The sequence below is a fragment of the Ictalurus furcatus genome, chromosome 6 (assembly GCF_023375685.1).
Source record: "Ictalurus furcatus strain D&B chromosome 6, Billie_1.0, whole genome shotgun sequence".
Lineage (NCBI taxonomy): Eukaryota > Metazoa > Chordata > Actinopteri > Siluriformes > Ictaluridae > Ictalurus > Ictalurus furcatus.
In genome coordinates this window covers 6906150-6923065 of record NC_071260.1, presented here as the reverse complement: position 1 = coordinate 6923065, position 16916 = coordinate 6906150, and the positions used below count along the sequence as shown (strand labels likewise).

The following is a 16916-nucleotide window of genomic DNA, read 5'->3' as shown; positions in this document are numbered from 1 at the left end:
TTTTGGAGGCTTTATGTCCTCCTTGAACTAATTTAGTCAATACCTTGATAGAATCTCTGTGGCATTGTTCAAGTGATGAAGAATAAATCAATAGATTGTTCAAATACCGCAGCAACATGCTGTGAAAACACAGATCTTCAATGTCAGCCTTGAGAACCTGATTAAACACATGTGGAGAATGTTTAAACCTTGTGGCATTCTGATATATGTGTACTGTTTACCAGCATAAGTGAAGGTGAATAAGTGCCTGCTCTCCTCAGCAAGAGGAACACTAAAGAAGGCAGAACATATATCTATTACAGTAAAGTATTTGGCATCGGGGGAACATTTGTCAGTAGTGTGTGTGGATTGGGAACCTCTGCTGGCCAATCTTGTACTACCTCATTGATTGCTTGCAAATCATGTACTAGACACCATTTTGACTTATCTGATTTGGCAAAAGCTAGAATTGGATTATTGCAATAGCTTGATGTTTCAACTAACACCCTTGCCTGAATTAATCCTTCAATGGTTGGTTGAATACCTTGCTCAGTGTCAGGATGTAACAGGAATTCTCTTTTGTGTGGAAAACATGCACCTGGTTTTAGTCCTATTCTGACTGGGCTAGCGGATTTTACCAAGTCCACATCAGTATTTTGTTGGAACTATAATTCAATTGGCACCTGTTTTTCCATGTCTTTTATTAACTCAGCTGTTTTAGTTTCTACTACAAGTGTTTCTGTCTTTTGCATTTAAGTGCTTTCATCAATCACTATCTCCTGTGGAACTCCTACCATGACGGTTGCACAGAGAATTTTAAGGAGTGATTTGTCAGCTGATTAGTAAATTAAAGGATGCTCAGTAGCTTCCCACTCACCGTTTTCTTCCTCCATTATTGGTCCTAAGTCTTTTGACTCCCATCCACTATTTACATTAAGAGTCACAGGAGGAACTGAATTTGGAACCTGAAACTAATTGTTAATGAATTCACAATTGTCAACCTGCATAGCTGCTCCCTGTGTCCCTACTATGTACTGTGATCGCACATCATAGGAACTTCCTGTTCTTTGGTTCAGCTCAACCACTGTTTTTCAATTTCTGGGTCACAGTCTGTCATAAATCATTCTGCAATGAAATTCAGTTTCTGGTTTCTGCGTCCTAGGGATCTGTGCATCAGTTATTCCTTTACTGTCTATATATACTCCATCCAGGGAACACCAAATTTGGAGATTCATTTTACACAGGGTATCTCTCCCTAACAAATCGATAGGAGTGTGTTCTGATACCAAAATCGGTATTTTAACATTTGTGCTTTTGGTTTGTAGACAAACTGGAGAAGTCATAGGAATTAGCTGCATTTGTCCTGAGAATCCTACTGTCTTTGCGAATCTTCCACACATGGGGAGGTGAGAGGCATAATTTGGACATGACTCCAGTGTCTACCATCATGGGTGTAATTTTACCGTCTATATTAACCTGCAGGATAGTTTCTTGATTAGCATTGGTTGTTATAAATGGAAACTGACCCTCCCCTGTAGGATTTCCTGAGCACTTTGCCATGGATTGGTGGGGCAATTGTGTCTGTTTTGTCCAACCTGCCCACACCCCCAACATAACCCTGTAGGACCAGAACTGAATCTGCCTCTCCATTTCTGTCCTCTCGAGGGTGGCCTTTTCTGCCAGTTCATGTTCCTTGGTTGCTGGTAGACATTTATGACAGGAGCAGGGTGCTGCTACAGACCAGAAGGAGCTGCCTGATGGTTTAGTTGAACAGCAGGTGGGGGAGGTGTGTTCATAGGTGCCATCACTGCTGATTGTCCTGCTTCCTCTTTGTCTCTGACAGGAGCTTAAGTCTTTTTCTTGTTTCTGTTAGTCAGTTCTTCAAACTGCAGCTGTGACAGCTTTCTCTGCAATTCTCTTTCTTGGTTTTTCAGTTTTTGCTCATTCGTTCTGTATTGTTCAACATCATGGGTCACATAGTCACAAAACTCCTTGTGTGCTTTGGAGTTGAAACCAACCACGTCTCCTAGCTTGGTCTTTACAGCTGGTGGCATAGCATCCACTATTGCCTCTCTGAATGTGGTTGTCACAAGATCTCCTTCAGGATCCTTCTCTGTTTCTTGTTTGCACCTTTTTAGCTGTCGTTGAACATAAGCAGTTGGGTTTTCTGTTTCCCCTAGCTGTTCCCCTTTCAGAGACCTGGTACCCACTCGAGTTGGATATTCAGTTTTTAGGGCCTGCCACAAATTTGGTGATCAAAGGAAACCCTGTTTGCTTGTGCAGTCCCCACAGTCCCTCCCGTGTATGTTGCTGTCAGGATCTCAGCCATCTTGGCTCCTCCCAGAATCTTGGGCAGGAGTGCCTTTATATCTCTTACAGCAAGCAATTTACCCATTGTTTCTTCTTCAAACACTGTGATCCACTTTCCAGCCCCCTCGTGGATGTCAGGAAGGCGAGAGATCAGCCCATCAAGATCCTGTGTGTCCCATGGCACATATTGGGCCTGAGCACCCGTAACCAAAATTTGAAACACTTTTGCCACTTTAACTGGGTCTGTCTGGTTTCTAGCTATAAGTCTCCCTCCCTCTCCCCATGACCAGGGCTGAAAGGGGGTTAGATCACTTGATTGTTTCTTCTTCTTCAGCATTTTGAAGATACAGGTCTCCTCACACAATTCGCTTGTGTTCTATTCCCTGCGACCTACACTGTCTTTCTTTGGGTCACTTCCCTACTGTTTTCTGCTGTCTTAGTGATTTTTCTGCTACCCTTATGTGTTTCCCAACTATTTCCAGCTGGTCAAGTGATCTCTGTACCGCTTTCTTGTTATTCTTTTTCTACTTGTTCCTTGGTCCTATCTAGCCTGCCTTCATCCACAGGGCTTCCCTTCATCTAGACCAGAGGTTCCCAAATTTTTCCAGGGCAAGGCCCTCCAAACGGCATTAAAATTTGACTGAGGCCCCCCTTTTGCAAGATGTCTTTAAAACACATTAAAAATACAGACTTCTGAATATATCCCCCTTTTTTTATTAATAATGACATCTTACATCTTTACATTACATTACATTAGGAATTGATTGTGTGTGTGTGTGGTTGTCTGAGAGTGAGAAAGAGAAAACATACATTTATTTATTTTTGACACCAAATTGTTGAGGCCTCCCGGGTGCCCCCGCCGGCCCCCACTTTGAAAACCACCGATCTAGACCACCCCAGCTTTTTTCAAATAGCCTTTCCCAGCTTTGCAGCTCTCTTTCTGTTAACTCCCCAATAGCTGCATCTAGCTGAGAATAAGCATCAATGTATTTTTTCTCTTTTGCCTTACCTTGTATTTCATCCCTGTTTTCTGAGCTCCTTTTCTTTTCTCTTCTCAAGATGTACCTTTTTAATAGAGAAAGATGTTTTTCTTTCTCTATTATCTCCACATCCAAGTTTCCATTTCATTGCACAATGGCATGTCAAATGTCCCTTCCTTTGGCCACTTTATTTTCATAAGTTTAGTTCTTTTTTTGCCATTTCTCTGAGATTTTAGCTATGTACTCCTTACATAGTGGGTATTTAGACCAACAATCCTCAAAGTGGATGCCAAGAGTCACCAAACTTGTTAGTCTTTCTAGTGTCTATGTTAGGCAATGTACAAGTTCTTTGGCTAATAATGAAGCATCTTTTCTTAATACCACAGGAACTTTAATTATTTTTCTAATCTACTTCCCACAAGTCCCATCACTCCCTATTGCTAGTCTATCTGACAGTTGATACTCATCCCTATTTGGTATGCTGGTCACCACTATTCCTCTCAAAGTAATGTGCTCCTCTATTTACTCTATCCTCCCCTCTGTTGTCTGTTTTATCCAATAGACTTCTCTCAGTATGGCTCAACCTGGAGAGCAATGGATGCTCTATAAAAGTGTAGCAAATGCTCAGGGTATTAACAATTTTTCCAAAATGTCAACTGTCCAGTTTCTTTCTATCAGTCCCTGCTTATTAACATATAGACATTCTTCTTGTACCTCTCTTAGATTTAATATTGTAGTTAATTGCACTAAGTGCATGTTCTTTTTTTGCTCGGTTAATGGTTGCATTCTTCCTATGATATCCACATAAAATTGCTCCTTCCAAAAATTATTACTGCCTCCTTGTGTTTCTCCTAGCAATTTAATCAATTCTATACCCATATAACACTTTAGTTCTTAATTTAACGTGCTTCTGTAGTTAAAGGAATACGTCCTCCCATGAATGCGCTTTCTTCGATATTCATATATGCTCAACTTTCCAAAGTGATCTCTAGTCTGATGCCCACAATTTTGAATTTTCCCTTGGGGATCAAATAAAGTATCTATCTATCTATCTATCTATCAATCAATCACAAAAATAAAACTTTAGATGGCAGATATAAATTTTTCCCCTCATTGAACTGCTTTCCTTAATATCCTTGTTGCGAAAGGAGAAAATTCTTCTATGCTGGGGCTATCTGCGGCATACACTAATCTGATCCATCTAAAACCAAGTGGTATTAATGAATGATGATTCCAGTAATGAGGGACTTACAGTTTTTTACGATTGCTATGACAATTTTTACTTTTAACAATTTTTCTGTACTCTTAATGCACCAACACACAATTGGCAAAACAGTTAATTTCATGCTCAAAATCACATCACACACTGTAAACTAAACTCCAAGACTAATTTTCAAAATACAATAATACACTAGCACAACATACTATGTCTACCAAAACACTAACACATGGTCTCTTCCAACAGCAACATTTAGTCAATTATAGCACAATGTCATAAAAACACTAACATCAGATGAATTTACAGTAACTGCATTATATGTGTCAGGTCTGCCCTTATACAATAGACAGTATATTGTATTGATCATAGATTGTGCTTTGCACTGCAGTTTCTTTTGAAGCGTCTCTACATTTTGTTTTGTTGGGTTTAGTAAATGCATGCATTTTGTTTCTTTTGCTGCAGAAACTCAACACAAAAATGAATGACCCATCTCAGAGTAGCTTTATAGGATGTATAGTTTATGAAAAAAGAAGGCCGAGACAGAATTGCTGCAGTAAAGGCTCTATTTGCAACAGGGTATTACTGCAAGATAACGAAAATATGCAATATAGTTGCCATTTATTGTGTGAAAATACCAAATATACAAACAGAAAAAGCCACAGAAGAATAAAAAAAATCTTCTAATCTGCCATACAGGCATACAGTCACCATACAGTAATACATGGTAAAATTATTGTATTTACACTTTGCAGTGAGAGGAGCCCTTATACATTATAATAGACATTGTCTATTACAGTAGCTCTTATTTCATCATCAGGTACCCTAGCTCTGGCCCTTCTTTGAGCACCAACACATATTCTAACTCCTTTCTCTCTACGTTGTTCTTGTCCAGGTATTCCTCACCTTTGCCCTTGTCCCACTCATCTTCCTTGTCCTGGTACTCATCTTCCTCTCCCTCGTGAAGGCATTTTTCTTACTTTCTTTTTGTTACTCTATATTGTTCCTTTTCCACACAAGATCAGCCCAAAGAGGTCCTCTTTTACTGTATACCATATGGTCATGAGATTGAAAGAACCTCACCACCTGAGTGTGTTTCCTAGATGGGAATCAGCTGTGATTGATCTATTTGCATAACTTCAATCAGCTGTTTCTCAATAGCAATGGAATAGAATACAGGGGATATATATGGGTTTCAATTCACAATATGAACAACTGTTCACTTTGACTTTAGCCTATAAGTTAGGTTTAGAACATGATGTTATCTGTTCTGACATACAGTATGAAAGCATTTGTAAATTTAGCAGTAAAAATCCATTGTTTTGGTCTTGGTTGAGCTTGTGTTTAAAAGAAGTTCAAGCATTTTACATTTGTGTTAACTGTATGCATTTAACACAACACATCACACCACCACATCACTGATTATGTTCCTATAACAGCATGTCCCAAAGTGGTTTGTGCATTTACAGCATTTGGCAGACATCCTTATCCAAAGTGACTTACAATTATCTCATTTATACAACTGAGCATTTATACAACTTAAAGGCTGTGCTCATGGTCCCAGCAGTGGCAACTTGGCAGTGCTGGGATATGAACGCATGACCTTCCGATCAGTAGTCCGATGTACAATTTGTGAATAAGGATTTGCTTACGGCCCCAAGCCACCAGGGTGCCCCATAGGAATGCATATCACAAACCCGATTGTAGTTAGCAATGGTATAAAATAATGATTTAATGTTGTAAAAGCAAAGAATTAAACATGCAGCAGCACAAATAAAATTACTGACACGTGTGTGAAAAAAAAGTTATAATAAGAGAAATGTTAAACAGGGGAGAATGAGAGGTTATAGACACATGTGGCAGGTCTGAAAGAGAGAGAGGTTACTAGTTACAAACACACACACATATACTCAGTCTGTGTGTGTGTGTGTGTGTGTGTGTGTCTGTGTGTAATACCTGCTGAGAGTGTGTGTCCTGCTTTGACAGCCGCGAGTGTGTATAGCTCCTGTCCAGTTTTAGTTGAGACAGCGGGAGACGAAGCAGGCCAGCGGGCAGAGCTGCTAACTGATTCCCCTCTACATTTAAATAACGCAGTGATCTAAACACACACATACACACACGCACACACACGACAGTCTGTTTATTAACTACTACAGATCTAATCTAATCTAATCTAATCTAATCTAATCTAATATAATATAATATAATATAATATAATATAATATATCACTTTTCTACTCAGAGGCAACCTCATTAGGAACACTTTCACTGTTGTTAGCAAAGCTTACCACATAGGTCACTTTGTAGGTGTACAAGCAGCACAGCAATGAGACTGACACATAATAACCATGAATAAACCAGGCACAGAAGTTTTTAAACAACTCATGGTCACAACCAAAAAATCTCCATCTAACCCCTGTGCTAAAGTCAGAAACTGACACAGATGTAGGTTGAAGGAAGATCAACAGAAAGTATGCACTGAAATAGATGAGCTTTAGGTTCTAACTGTACACCAACAAAAGTACATCAGAAAGGGAGGTGAGAGTAATAAAGTGGCCACTGCGTTGAGATTGAGAACTTTCATTTTATCCATTTTTTTTTTAAACCTGAGGTTACTGATGCTGTTGCTCAAGTGGCCGATGAGGTTGTGTGACACGTCCAGGTGCTGCAGAGAGGGCAGTTGATATAACCTACAAAACACATACATATTATTAAACAAACAGGTTTGTGTAGGTGTGTTATATTTAACACATGCCATTATCTGTTATTTGTATATGTATCCTATCGGGGGTTGGGGCGGTTGAAGGGAAGTGGTCAGATGTCCTGTAGAACAGTTCAAGAAACTGTTATTTTAGTGGAAAACAATAGCCATCTAATCAAATTTAATAATCAGTGTTTGGGTTTGTTTCATTCCCAAAAGATCAGAAAAGTTCTCTAGACGCAGACACTTCTATAATGCTGGACACATTTTCCAGGTAGATTTTCTTTTAATAACACTTATTTAAGAACGCTGACAAACATGCACAATGAACGTACAAGTTAATATTTTTTAAATTAATGAATTGATTATTTTTGAAGATCTGTGGAGTCCTGTGCACATCCTGCGGTCTTCATGGTGATTAGGGAGAAGCATTTCTATTGTTTGTACAGAAATATGGTAGAATTTTTTTTGTTGTTGGAGCTCAGTAAGGCAGTGTTTAGGTTGGAATACAGGAGCAAAGTATTTTTTCCTTGACCAGAGTTACCAGGTTCTGCGTTTAATGTCCGAGTATTGCAGATAGATTCTGCAAGTCAGAAATGTGCACCAGTGTTAACTTGTTCAACCGAAAAGACAAAAAAGTGGAAAAATGTGTCTACCTTTTCCTAGGTCTGAACATTTTGTGCTAGTTTCAAGACTCTGTGTGTGTGTGTGTGTGTGTGTGTGTGTGTGTGTGTGTGTGTGTGTGTGTTTTTGTTGTTGCCGTTTTTATTAAAATCACAAATTTTGGTGGGAGCGCCCCTGTAAAACAGCACATTAAAGTAAAATTCTTGTGTATTCATATTGGTTTAGGATGCTTTATCTGTTCAGTCCGAATAATGTATTCATATTCGCTTACACCCCGAATATATAGAATGATATACAGCACTTTTATGACCATATTTTTTACCATTTATTTTGCTTGTAATATGCATGAATATAAAAAGATCTTTTGATGCAACACAGGTGTGAAATGTTTATTACTACCCTTGACCCTTCACTGAAAGGTGCGTTTTTTGGACATTCCATGCCCATAATATCATCCTAAGATGTGATATTTCTTCCTCCTCCTTCTGCCTTCTACAGCTCCACTCATCCTCTCCTGCTGCAATTTTACAGTGCATTTCTATATGTGTAACATTTACAAACCATTAATCTACCTCCTCATATGGCGGTCACTTCACTTACCACTAATTCTCACGATTCTAATTTTTAAATAATTCCTCCGAAACAGACATCAGAGATCAGTTTAACACTTTACTTCCATTACTTATTGTGTGTGCGTGAGTGTGTGTGTGTGTTCTATTTACTGGGACGGCAGAGCAGTGAGCTTGCAGAATGAGACCACCAACATCTTGAGGTTGATCAGCTTCTGGATCTCGGCTGGGATTTCCTCAATCGGGTTGTCTCTCAACTTCAGCACCTCCAGTTTAGTGAGCTCACATACCTGGCACAGCCGGAAGGAGTTGGTGGGGGGTGGGGTGGGGTAATGGAAAGAGAAAGAGTAGTAATGGGAAGAGAAAGACATGGATAAAAGAGGCCAACTGTCAAAAACATATTTTAAAAAAAAGGCAGTGCCTTTTGTGCTACACAACTGATTCTGGTTATGTGAAAGTTTATTCGCATTGTTTCTGCACTTGTTCATGTAAGGGGGAAAAAAACAACAAAAACATAGAAAGACAAACTGCAGAAATACAACTGGAAATAAAGCTCAAAAAAATCATGTTCATATGGTGAAAAGATTTTTTGTTATTGCTACATAATTGCACATAATGTGATGTTTTTACTAGGGATGCACCAAAATGAAAATTCTTGGCCGAAGCCGAAACCAAACATAAAGAAAAACTTGGCCGAAAGCTGAAGGCCGAATACTGAACACGTTTTTTCGTGTTTTTTTCCATTTATTTTGCCATTTTTTTCACCATTGCATAAATTAAATAGTCAAAATGTGCTTTTTACTATTTTGTCTTGCTTTTCAAAGAAAAAAGTAAATTACAAAAACTACCATTTCAAAATATTTATTTAACACTGAACATTTTTTTTTCATTCCAGCAGGCATAGGCTACCAACAAGGCACAATATAACTTTAAATAAATAAATGAGTAAAATAAAAATATTTTGATGTGGTCATCTTTGAGCCCCCCTTGAATAGACTATGTTATTCCTATAACTGACTGCTGAAAGAATGGAACACTCTATAGCCTACAACAAAAAGTGCATTAAAAAGTGCATTGACAAGAGTGCTATAAATGGTTATATTCGGTTATATACGGCTGATTATATTGGGGATATATACCGCTCGCATCCCTGTACACCTTGCGGAGTATTATAGTAGATATAGGATTTGTCTGCCTGCCCTTAAATAAATACGTCTTTACCTGCTTCCGTACTCTACTCCCTTACGTCTCGTGACATGACAGAAACATGCTCCGGAACAGAAACAAAACAAACGCACGTATCCACAGCTCGTGCATGCGCGCGTCCCCTCATCGAGATCGTGACATTCACGCATCTCACTCTGGTTGCTAGGCTATCTGGTCGTGTCATCAAACACGTCATTGTTCGGTCAAATTTATTCGGCCTTTTCACTTATTCGGCCGAACACCGTAAATACTTTTTTTGCTATTTTCGGCCGAATAATTTCGGTTGCCGAACAGTCGGTGCATCCCTAGTTTTTACTAATAACAAAACATGTTTGAAAATGTTATTTTTTTGCATTTTTTTAATAATGTGACAAGTGTGTGTGTGTGTGTGTGTGTGTGTGTGTGCGTGCATGTGTGTCTTAAGATAATCATCAAACTCACCTCCACAGGAAACAAACTAAAGTCATTAAATGAAAGGTTTAGGTAGCAGAGAGTCGAAATAAGGAGAGACAGATCGGGTAGCTGGTCAATAAAGTGAGCCTGCAGGAATACACACACACAGACCGATAAACATTTTAGGATTCCAAATCGTCTCATTCTGATGACTCAGAATTTTTGTGGCTATGTGAACACATTGAATGAACTCAGACCCTCTAAAACAGCCCACAAGTTTTACTTTACACCTGGTGGCTACTCATATGTAGTGCTGTAAGACAATGAAACATCTGTGTGTCTGTCTGTCTGTCTGTCTGTCTGCCCGTTTCAGACCATTTAACACATACTATTCTCCAAGTAAACAAAATGAATAAAGAAAGACACTTGTTAATTGTGTGTTGTGTGAGAGTGAAGTGAAAGAAGAGCATGCAGAAGTGCTGAAGTTCCTCTATTTCTCTTCATTTCCCAAAACAATACCTCTGTGCGAAGACAGGGCTCACTGGCGAAATAGAAAGTAGAATGAACTACAGTAAAGCAGACCTGAGCACTGAGCTGGCACTTTCCTATCTGTCTCACACACACACACACACACACACACACACACACACACACACACACACACCTACCTTGAGGTTGAGAGTGGCACCGCCTTTCTTGAGGCACTCTACAACTGCACGTTCAGACGGGCTGACTGGAGCGAGGGAAGGGGAATGTGATCGGCATGAACCCTGGAAGCTCAGAACAACTGAGGAAGAGAATGCAAGAGGCCATACTTAATCATGTTTTCCTGATGTTCACTGACACAACACGGATCTTTGCACATTGTCTTTTTTAGTTAATTGTCTACTGAAATGGACATTGGATACATTGCATGCTTCCAATATTTGCATATTGTGTGTGTGTGTGTGTCTTGCCTGGGTCTTTGTCATACTGTGTGTGTGGGCATACAGCTTGAGTCACATCCGCGGTCCGTAATAGTTTGTCATGTCCTTGATGCACCCGAATCACTGCTGCCAACTCTAGACAAACACACATGCACACACACACTAATTCTGTTCAACACTATGTTCTGTGTCCCTGTAGCCAGTGTCTCCCACCTGGTTTCATGTGTGAGTTTATGAATCTTTCCTTGACCATTCTGTGCCATTCTTTCCTTATCTCCTCTTTAGCTCCTTGGCTCATTTTCCTAATTTAGCTATGTTAAGCTTTTCCTTACTTTGCTGGGTTTGTGGATATGGATTTATAAGTGGTAACCCTGTCTGCTTTTGTTTTGACCTCCATCAGGAAGAGATGGTGAAGAAAACACCATGAAGAGGTGTGGAAAATAAACCATTAACTCAGCACATATGTACATATGAAGTGCTGGTATGTTAATTCATGCTGTGTAGTGTTGAGTTGGACTCTGGTGTTATGTTAATTTAAACTGTTTGGTGTTGAGTTGGACGGTGGTATTATGTTAATTTAAGCTGTTTGGTGTTGAATTAGATTGTGTCGTTATTTTAATTTGTGTTGGACAGTGGTGTTGATTTGTCAGTTGGATAGTGCATGTGTTAGTTTGTGCTCTGCAGTGGTGAGATGGCCTGTGTTCCTGTGTTAGTCTATGTTAGACAGGGCCGCTATGTTAATTTGTGCAGTTATTTCTGTAGCTTTTGTTTTGTTGGAATGTACAAAGTACGTTAATTTGTTCTGAAGTTTTGTCGTATTAACTGGTGTTTTGTGGTGTTCAGTTGAACTTTGTTGCTGTGCTAATTGGGTTAACCTCATATGATGTCCCACCATATGGACAGTAATTTGTGTTAATTATGCTTTTTGGTAGAGTTAGACGGTCTTCATTTGTATTCAGTGCTACACGTTACTGTGTCATGTTAATTTGTATTACCACATATGATCTGCCGTTGTGGGATCCTGCGTTCAAGTTGAGGCAACTGCTCGCAGCTCAAAATCTGACTGGCCACTTCTCTCTGCTGCCCATCATGCAGCTCAGACAGGAGGTGATCGACAAACTTCCTGTAGTTACACCCTGACAGGTACTGGACCACTTTCTTCTGTGATTGGCTGGTCTGGACTGGTTCACTCTCTGATTGAGTGGGTTTCAAGAATTCCAGGAGGAAGTTTGGGGGTTGAACTGTGTAACGAGGATCATCTCTCAGTACATCTAAAATACGGGCTTTTGGAATAATTCTTCGTGGTCGGGAAGGGAAAGAGTTGATGATTTTGTAAGGCACGATGGGAGTTTCAGCAAGGAGGAAGGACAGACGTGAACATGGCAGACCGTTATTCCATGGAAGAGCGTTGCCATGGTCACTCCACTCGTTTCTGCGCTCTGTTCCCTCTTCTTGGACTTGTGCAGGAATAGACTCTGCAATCTCACCTAGGAGGAACACAGGCAACATCTTAGGACAACATATTATGTTCAACACACTCTTATGTCCTCAGGTAAACATAACTGTAGAGTTCAGGAGCAGATTTTACCCAGATGTCATTGCAATCTGATACAATAATCTTGTCTAATATTTCAAAAGTATCATATTTGCTTCTAATTAGATTTTATTTAGACAAGCAGAAATTATAAAACTGGAACACAGGATCAGAGTATCATGTAGACCAGACTACCTAAAGTTTCATGTTATTTTGGTAGAGGATGTACTGTCAGGTCCATGAATATTTCACATTGCACACTTTCAGCTTAAATTTGAGGCTAGCACCATCCAAATCAGTTGAACGGTGTAGGAACTTAAGCACTTTTTATATGTGGTTCCCCCTTTTATAAGGGACCAAACTATCTGGACAAAATAACTTAACCATAAATTCATTTGACATTTTTAATGCTTGGTTGCAAATCCTTTGCATTCAATGACTGCCTGAAGTCTGGAACACATGAACATCACCAAATGCTGCCTTTTCTGCTGCTGTCTTCATTTCCTGCTTGTTCTTGGGGCATTTTGCCTTCAGTTTTTCTTTCAGCAGCTGAAATGCAGCTCAGTTGGATTTAGGTCAGGTGATTGACTTGGCCATTGCAGAACATTCCCTTGCTTTGACTTAAAAAGTCTTGGGTTGCTTTTGAATTATGCTTCAAGTCATCGTCCATCTGCAGTATGAAGCAGCTCCATTCAATGGGTTTTGAAGGATGTGGATGAATGTGAGCATATAATATAGCACTATACAATTCAGAATAATCATTGGTTTCTTTCTTTTTAAGGACATTCCAAATTGGTGGGGCTATGCCCAATGTTTGTGAAATGCCTCTGATTGATTTCCTGTCTTTTGGCTTGCTTTTCTCCCATAGACAGCTCTCTGATCTTCATGTTGGCTTATCCTTTTTAACAACAAATACAGTCTTCTATTGGATTAACAATGCACGAGAATTCTCGCACCCCCCAAACGATTAGCCCCTCCTCTTACTCCACACATAAGCTGACCCCTCCCACGTTAACAGCTTTTGTTTTGCAAATGTATCACAATCACTCAGTCGAAGTCATCCCCAGCCAGAAGTGAAATCTTTAACTGAACTCTGCATTGACGAGTTCATGTAACAGTGAGTTCTAAGGAATTATATAATGCACCCGTTGATATATCGTAATTTCAAATACATACATTTGATGTGCGTTCTTAGTCTACAACGGTGTGTAAATATATCATGAAATAAGGAATGTTAGGTCTTGTAGACCAGAGGTTCTCAGCCTTTTTGTAACTAAAGCCCCCCAAGCCTCCCCCATCATGTGGGATGACCCCCCATATTGGAGAAGACCAGGTATAATGATTATCTATTCTATATCAAATTTATTTATATATAAACATAATCTAGCCTAGTTCTTTTGTTCAAATTACTTTTACTATATAACGGACAGGTATGGAACATGAATTATCTTTTTGATTGATAAAGAAAGGGTGATCTTGAAAATTTATCTTGTTTCTGAACACTATAACTACTTTGAACAAAAGAACTAGGCTGTAATAACGTGTACTATTTTGCATGTAAAACATGTTGCATTACATTCATCTTGCATTGTAAAAACATTTGCATATGAATGATGAATATTGGGATGAAGGGCACGTCTCGTTATCCGTGACATTGTTAAATCTCCGGCTCTCAGCCTCTCACTGAACAGAGCAGACGCAGAGAGAGGTGAGAGTGCAGCGGGAAAGCAAGACTTTGTGCTTGCAGGACAGTGCTGATGACATTTGCAAAGTTGCTAAGGCTTGTCTAAAAAGTCGCTAGATTTGTCACTAGGCACCTTTTTGCAAAAAAAAAAAAAAAAAAAAAAAAAATAAAGGCACTAAAGGGGTCTGAAAAGTCACTAAGTTGGCAACACTGGTCTGCATTGACAGCTAGATAAAAAGCAGGCTAAGCTCTGCCTCTCCCCAGCAAAAAGAAAATAAAGAGGAAGAGGGAACATTGGGTTTTTCCTTTTATGCATAATCTATTTGAAAAACAATAATATACACAGAGTACCCAAATGATGACCTGTCTGTGTTTTTTTCTTGAAAACAATTTGTGCCCCCCCCCGTTGAGAACCACTCTTGTAGACCATGCTAAAAGGGAAAATAATTATATATAATAAACAAATATTGTTAACTTGAGGTATAAAATGTGTGGACTGTGAAGTCCAAATATCAGACGGTACAAAATAAAGACGTGTGACTGCATGTAGGTGTTTGCGAGTATATCACATTCAAGAGGTTATATTTGGTATAAATGCATACAGTGTAAATTTATTATGAAGTAAGACATGTTAGTTGTAAAAGTTAGTGCTAAAAGACATTATTTATGCTTGCCGTTATAATTAGATGCATTATAAATGTGCCACAGAAGTAAGGTCGTTGTCACACAATATCACTCTGACTTCCTGTTTTAAAAGAAAACACATCAACATATAGAATCAAATCACAGCTAATAATCTATTTCATGGGACTTTAAGCCCTTAATGAGTTGGCCAGATGTGCTGAGGGTAGAGAGAAATGTGCAGAGCAATGACTCCCCAGGCCTGTAGTTTTGAACTCCTGCTTTAAGGTCAAACTTAACAAACGTTATTCAAGCTGTGAAAGTACCTGAACAACCCTTAACATTGGAAGTACCACGAAGGGGGTATTTTACAGGGAAGTGAAAGAAGGCACGTTAAAATTCGGATTGATATTTGACAAAGCTTCTACTCTTCTCTAACAAACATAAATAGTGATGTTAACTCACAGTGTGATGGGGTGTGTTTAGGGGGAAGTGGTCTCCTCAGGAGCTGGATGTCTTGAGATGACATTACCTGTAAAGAGTCCACTAGCTCATTTGTGCACAACAAAATCCCTAGTGTTGAATTAACACCCGGAGTTTTTATTTGAGTCCAATGGACTTATATAAACACTGTAGGGTGTAAATTCAACACTGTGGGTGTTAAATCAACACTGGTGATTTTGCTGTGTGGAGGAAAGCACAAAATCAAATATTTTAGTAAATAGAATATAAATAACACAATTAGTAACAATATAGATAATATAGCTATAATTGCAATTATTTATTATTATATAGACCTGTTCAAATCCGGTATCTGTATGGGACAAATTATTGTAATGGGAAATGTTCTTTATAAACTAGTAATATATATCGAATGTCTAGTATTTGGTGAGAAAAGTTGTTTTGTTTTTAAGCAATTCAGTTTAATTTTAAAGAAGAAGAAAGAAAAAAAAGAAAAGAAAAGAAAAGAAAAAATCTTACTTTCTAACGATGTTTTCCAACGCGAGACTTCCGGGTTTGTTTCCGGAAACCATAGCAGCCGTTCAATCATTGCCAAGTGTCATGAGCAGTGCTGTAATATGGGTGTTACATTTTTAAATGGTTCCAAATAAATTACAGATATGTTCCTTATTTTTTTTATCTTCAAATATTTTTTTATGGTGTTGGGAAAGACACTTTGCCCTGGTTTGTTTAAATTTTGAACACTGAACAGCAAAACAGAAATAAAATAAACCGTCAAAAAGTTGACAGGTTGCCAGATTGGACTCGATTCACTTACATTTTTCTGGAACGTTGATGTCCAATATAGTTTATGTATAATATTGGTGTTAATAAACTCAGTTTGAATTAAATTGTGTTGAAATCTTAAGAATGTAAACAACTATGGCACCAGAGTACCATATTGTGCTCCTTTGCCTGTATGAGTGTTTCGCAAACCTCACCCTGGATTCAAGCCGTCAGTTTTCTAAGAAGTGTGAACTGGGTTCATGTTAGAGATGAGAAAACATCTAAACTGTTCAAGGCAGAGATAGTACAGGACTTTAACCTGAGAAAGCCGGGATGAGGGTCTGCATTAAATATGTGAGGAATAAAATCCTCAGTGGTGTGCTGTTATAGGAAAATAATCAATGATGAGGCAATGTGATGCAGCCTGAAGCAGAGACATTACTGTTACCACCCAAAGGTTGTTTATTTCAAAAGCAAGAGTATTTCAATAATGTTTAATTCCTCTTATACCACAGCAATATGCCAACAATTATAACTGTAATGAATTTAATTATTAATGAATGACTACAACCTTGTCTGCCCTGAAGACCCCATGGTGGAAAACTTTCGTAGTGACTTGCATCACTATATAACTTTTCTTTGTTAAATAGCAGCATATTTTTAATCAGTTTATAACCAGCCTTAGATTGTGTGAATCCCTGTGGATGAGTTTTTGTGATACAGACGATAACACATTAGAATGAGTGCATTAATATAAACCCTGGGTTAATCAATATGTTCTGACCAATCAGATACAAGAATTCAACAGCAGTGTGGTCTGTTTGTGACTCAAGTGTCTCTACTGCCAGGTTTATAATGAATTCAATGGGCTCACTACTTTTGTCACAGGAGAAAAAGCACTACAGCACTGTTTATGATGTTGTTCATTTGTAAAACACCCAACAAA

The 16916-nt window shown here is 38.7% G+C and overlaps 2 protein-coding genes across 5 annotated transcripts in view; one reads left to right on the top strand and one right to left on the bottom strand.

Moving 5' to 3' along the window:
* Window positions 1–16916, top strand: part of lcp1 (lymphocyte cytosolic protein 1 (L-plastin)) — a 47102-nt gene that overhangs the window by 7245 nt on the left and 22941 nt on the right. The gene's annotated exons all lie outside the window — the stretch shown is intronic.
* On the bottom strand, window positions 5090–15919 carry LOC128608558 (leucine-rich repeat-containing protein 63). Of its 4 annotated transcripts, XM_053626368.1 has the most exons (10): window positions 15725–15919; window positions 15209–15426; window positions 11900–12391; window positions 10935–11066; window positions 10647–10765; window positions 10027–10125; window positions 8533–8669; window positions 7092–7175; window positions 6442–6583; window positions 5090–6350 (listed from the first exon to the last, which is right to left on the bottom strand). In XM_053626368.1, the coding sequence occupies exons 2-10, from the start codon at window positions 15270–15272 to the stop codon at window positions 6330–6332; spliced, it is 1290 nt and encodes a 429-aa protein (XP_053482343.1). In that variant the 5' UTR covers window positions 15273–15426; window positions 15725–15919; the 3' UTR covers window positions 5090–6329. The 4 variants fall into 4 exon arrangements, with proteins under 4 accessions (XP_053482343.1, XP_053482340.1, XP_053482342.1 ...); XM_053626365.1 differs by having other exon boundaries at window positions 5090–6583; XM_053626367.1 differs by having other exon boundaries at window positions 5090–6583; window positions 10935–11039.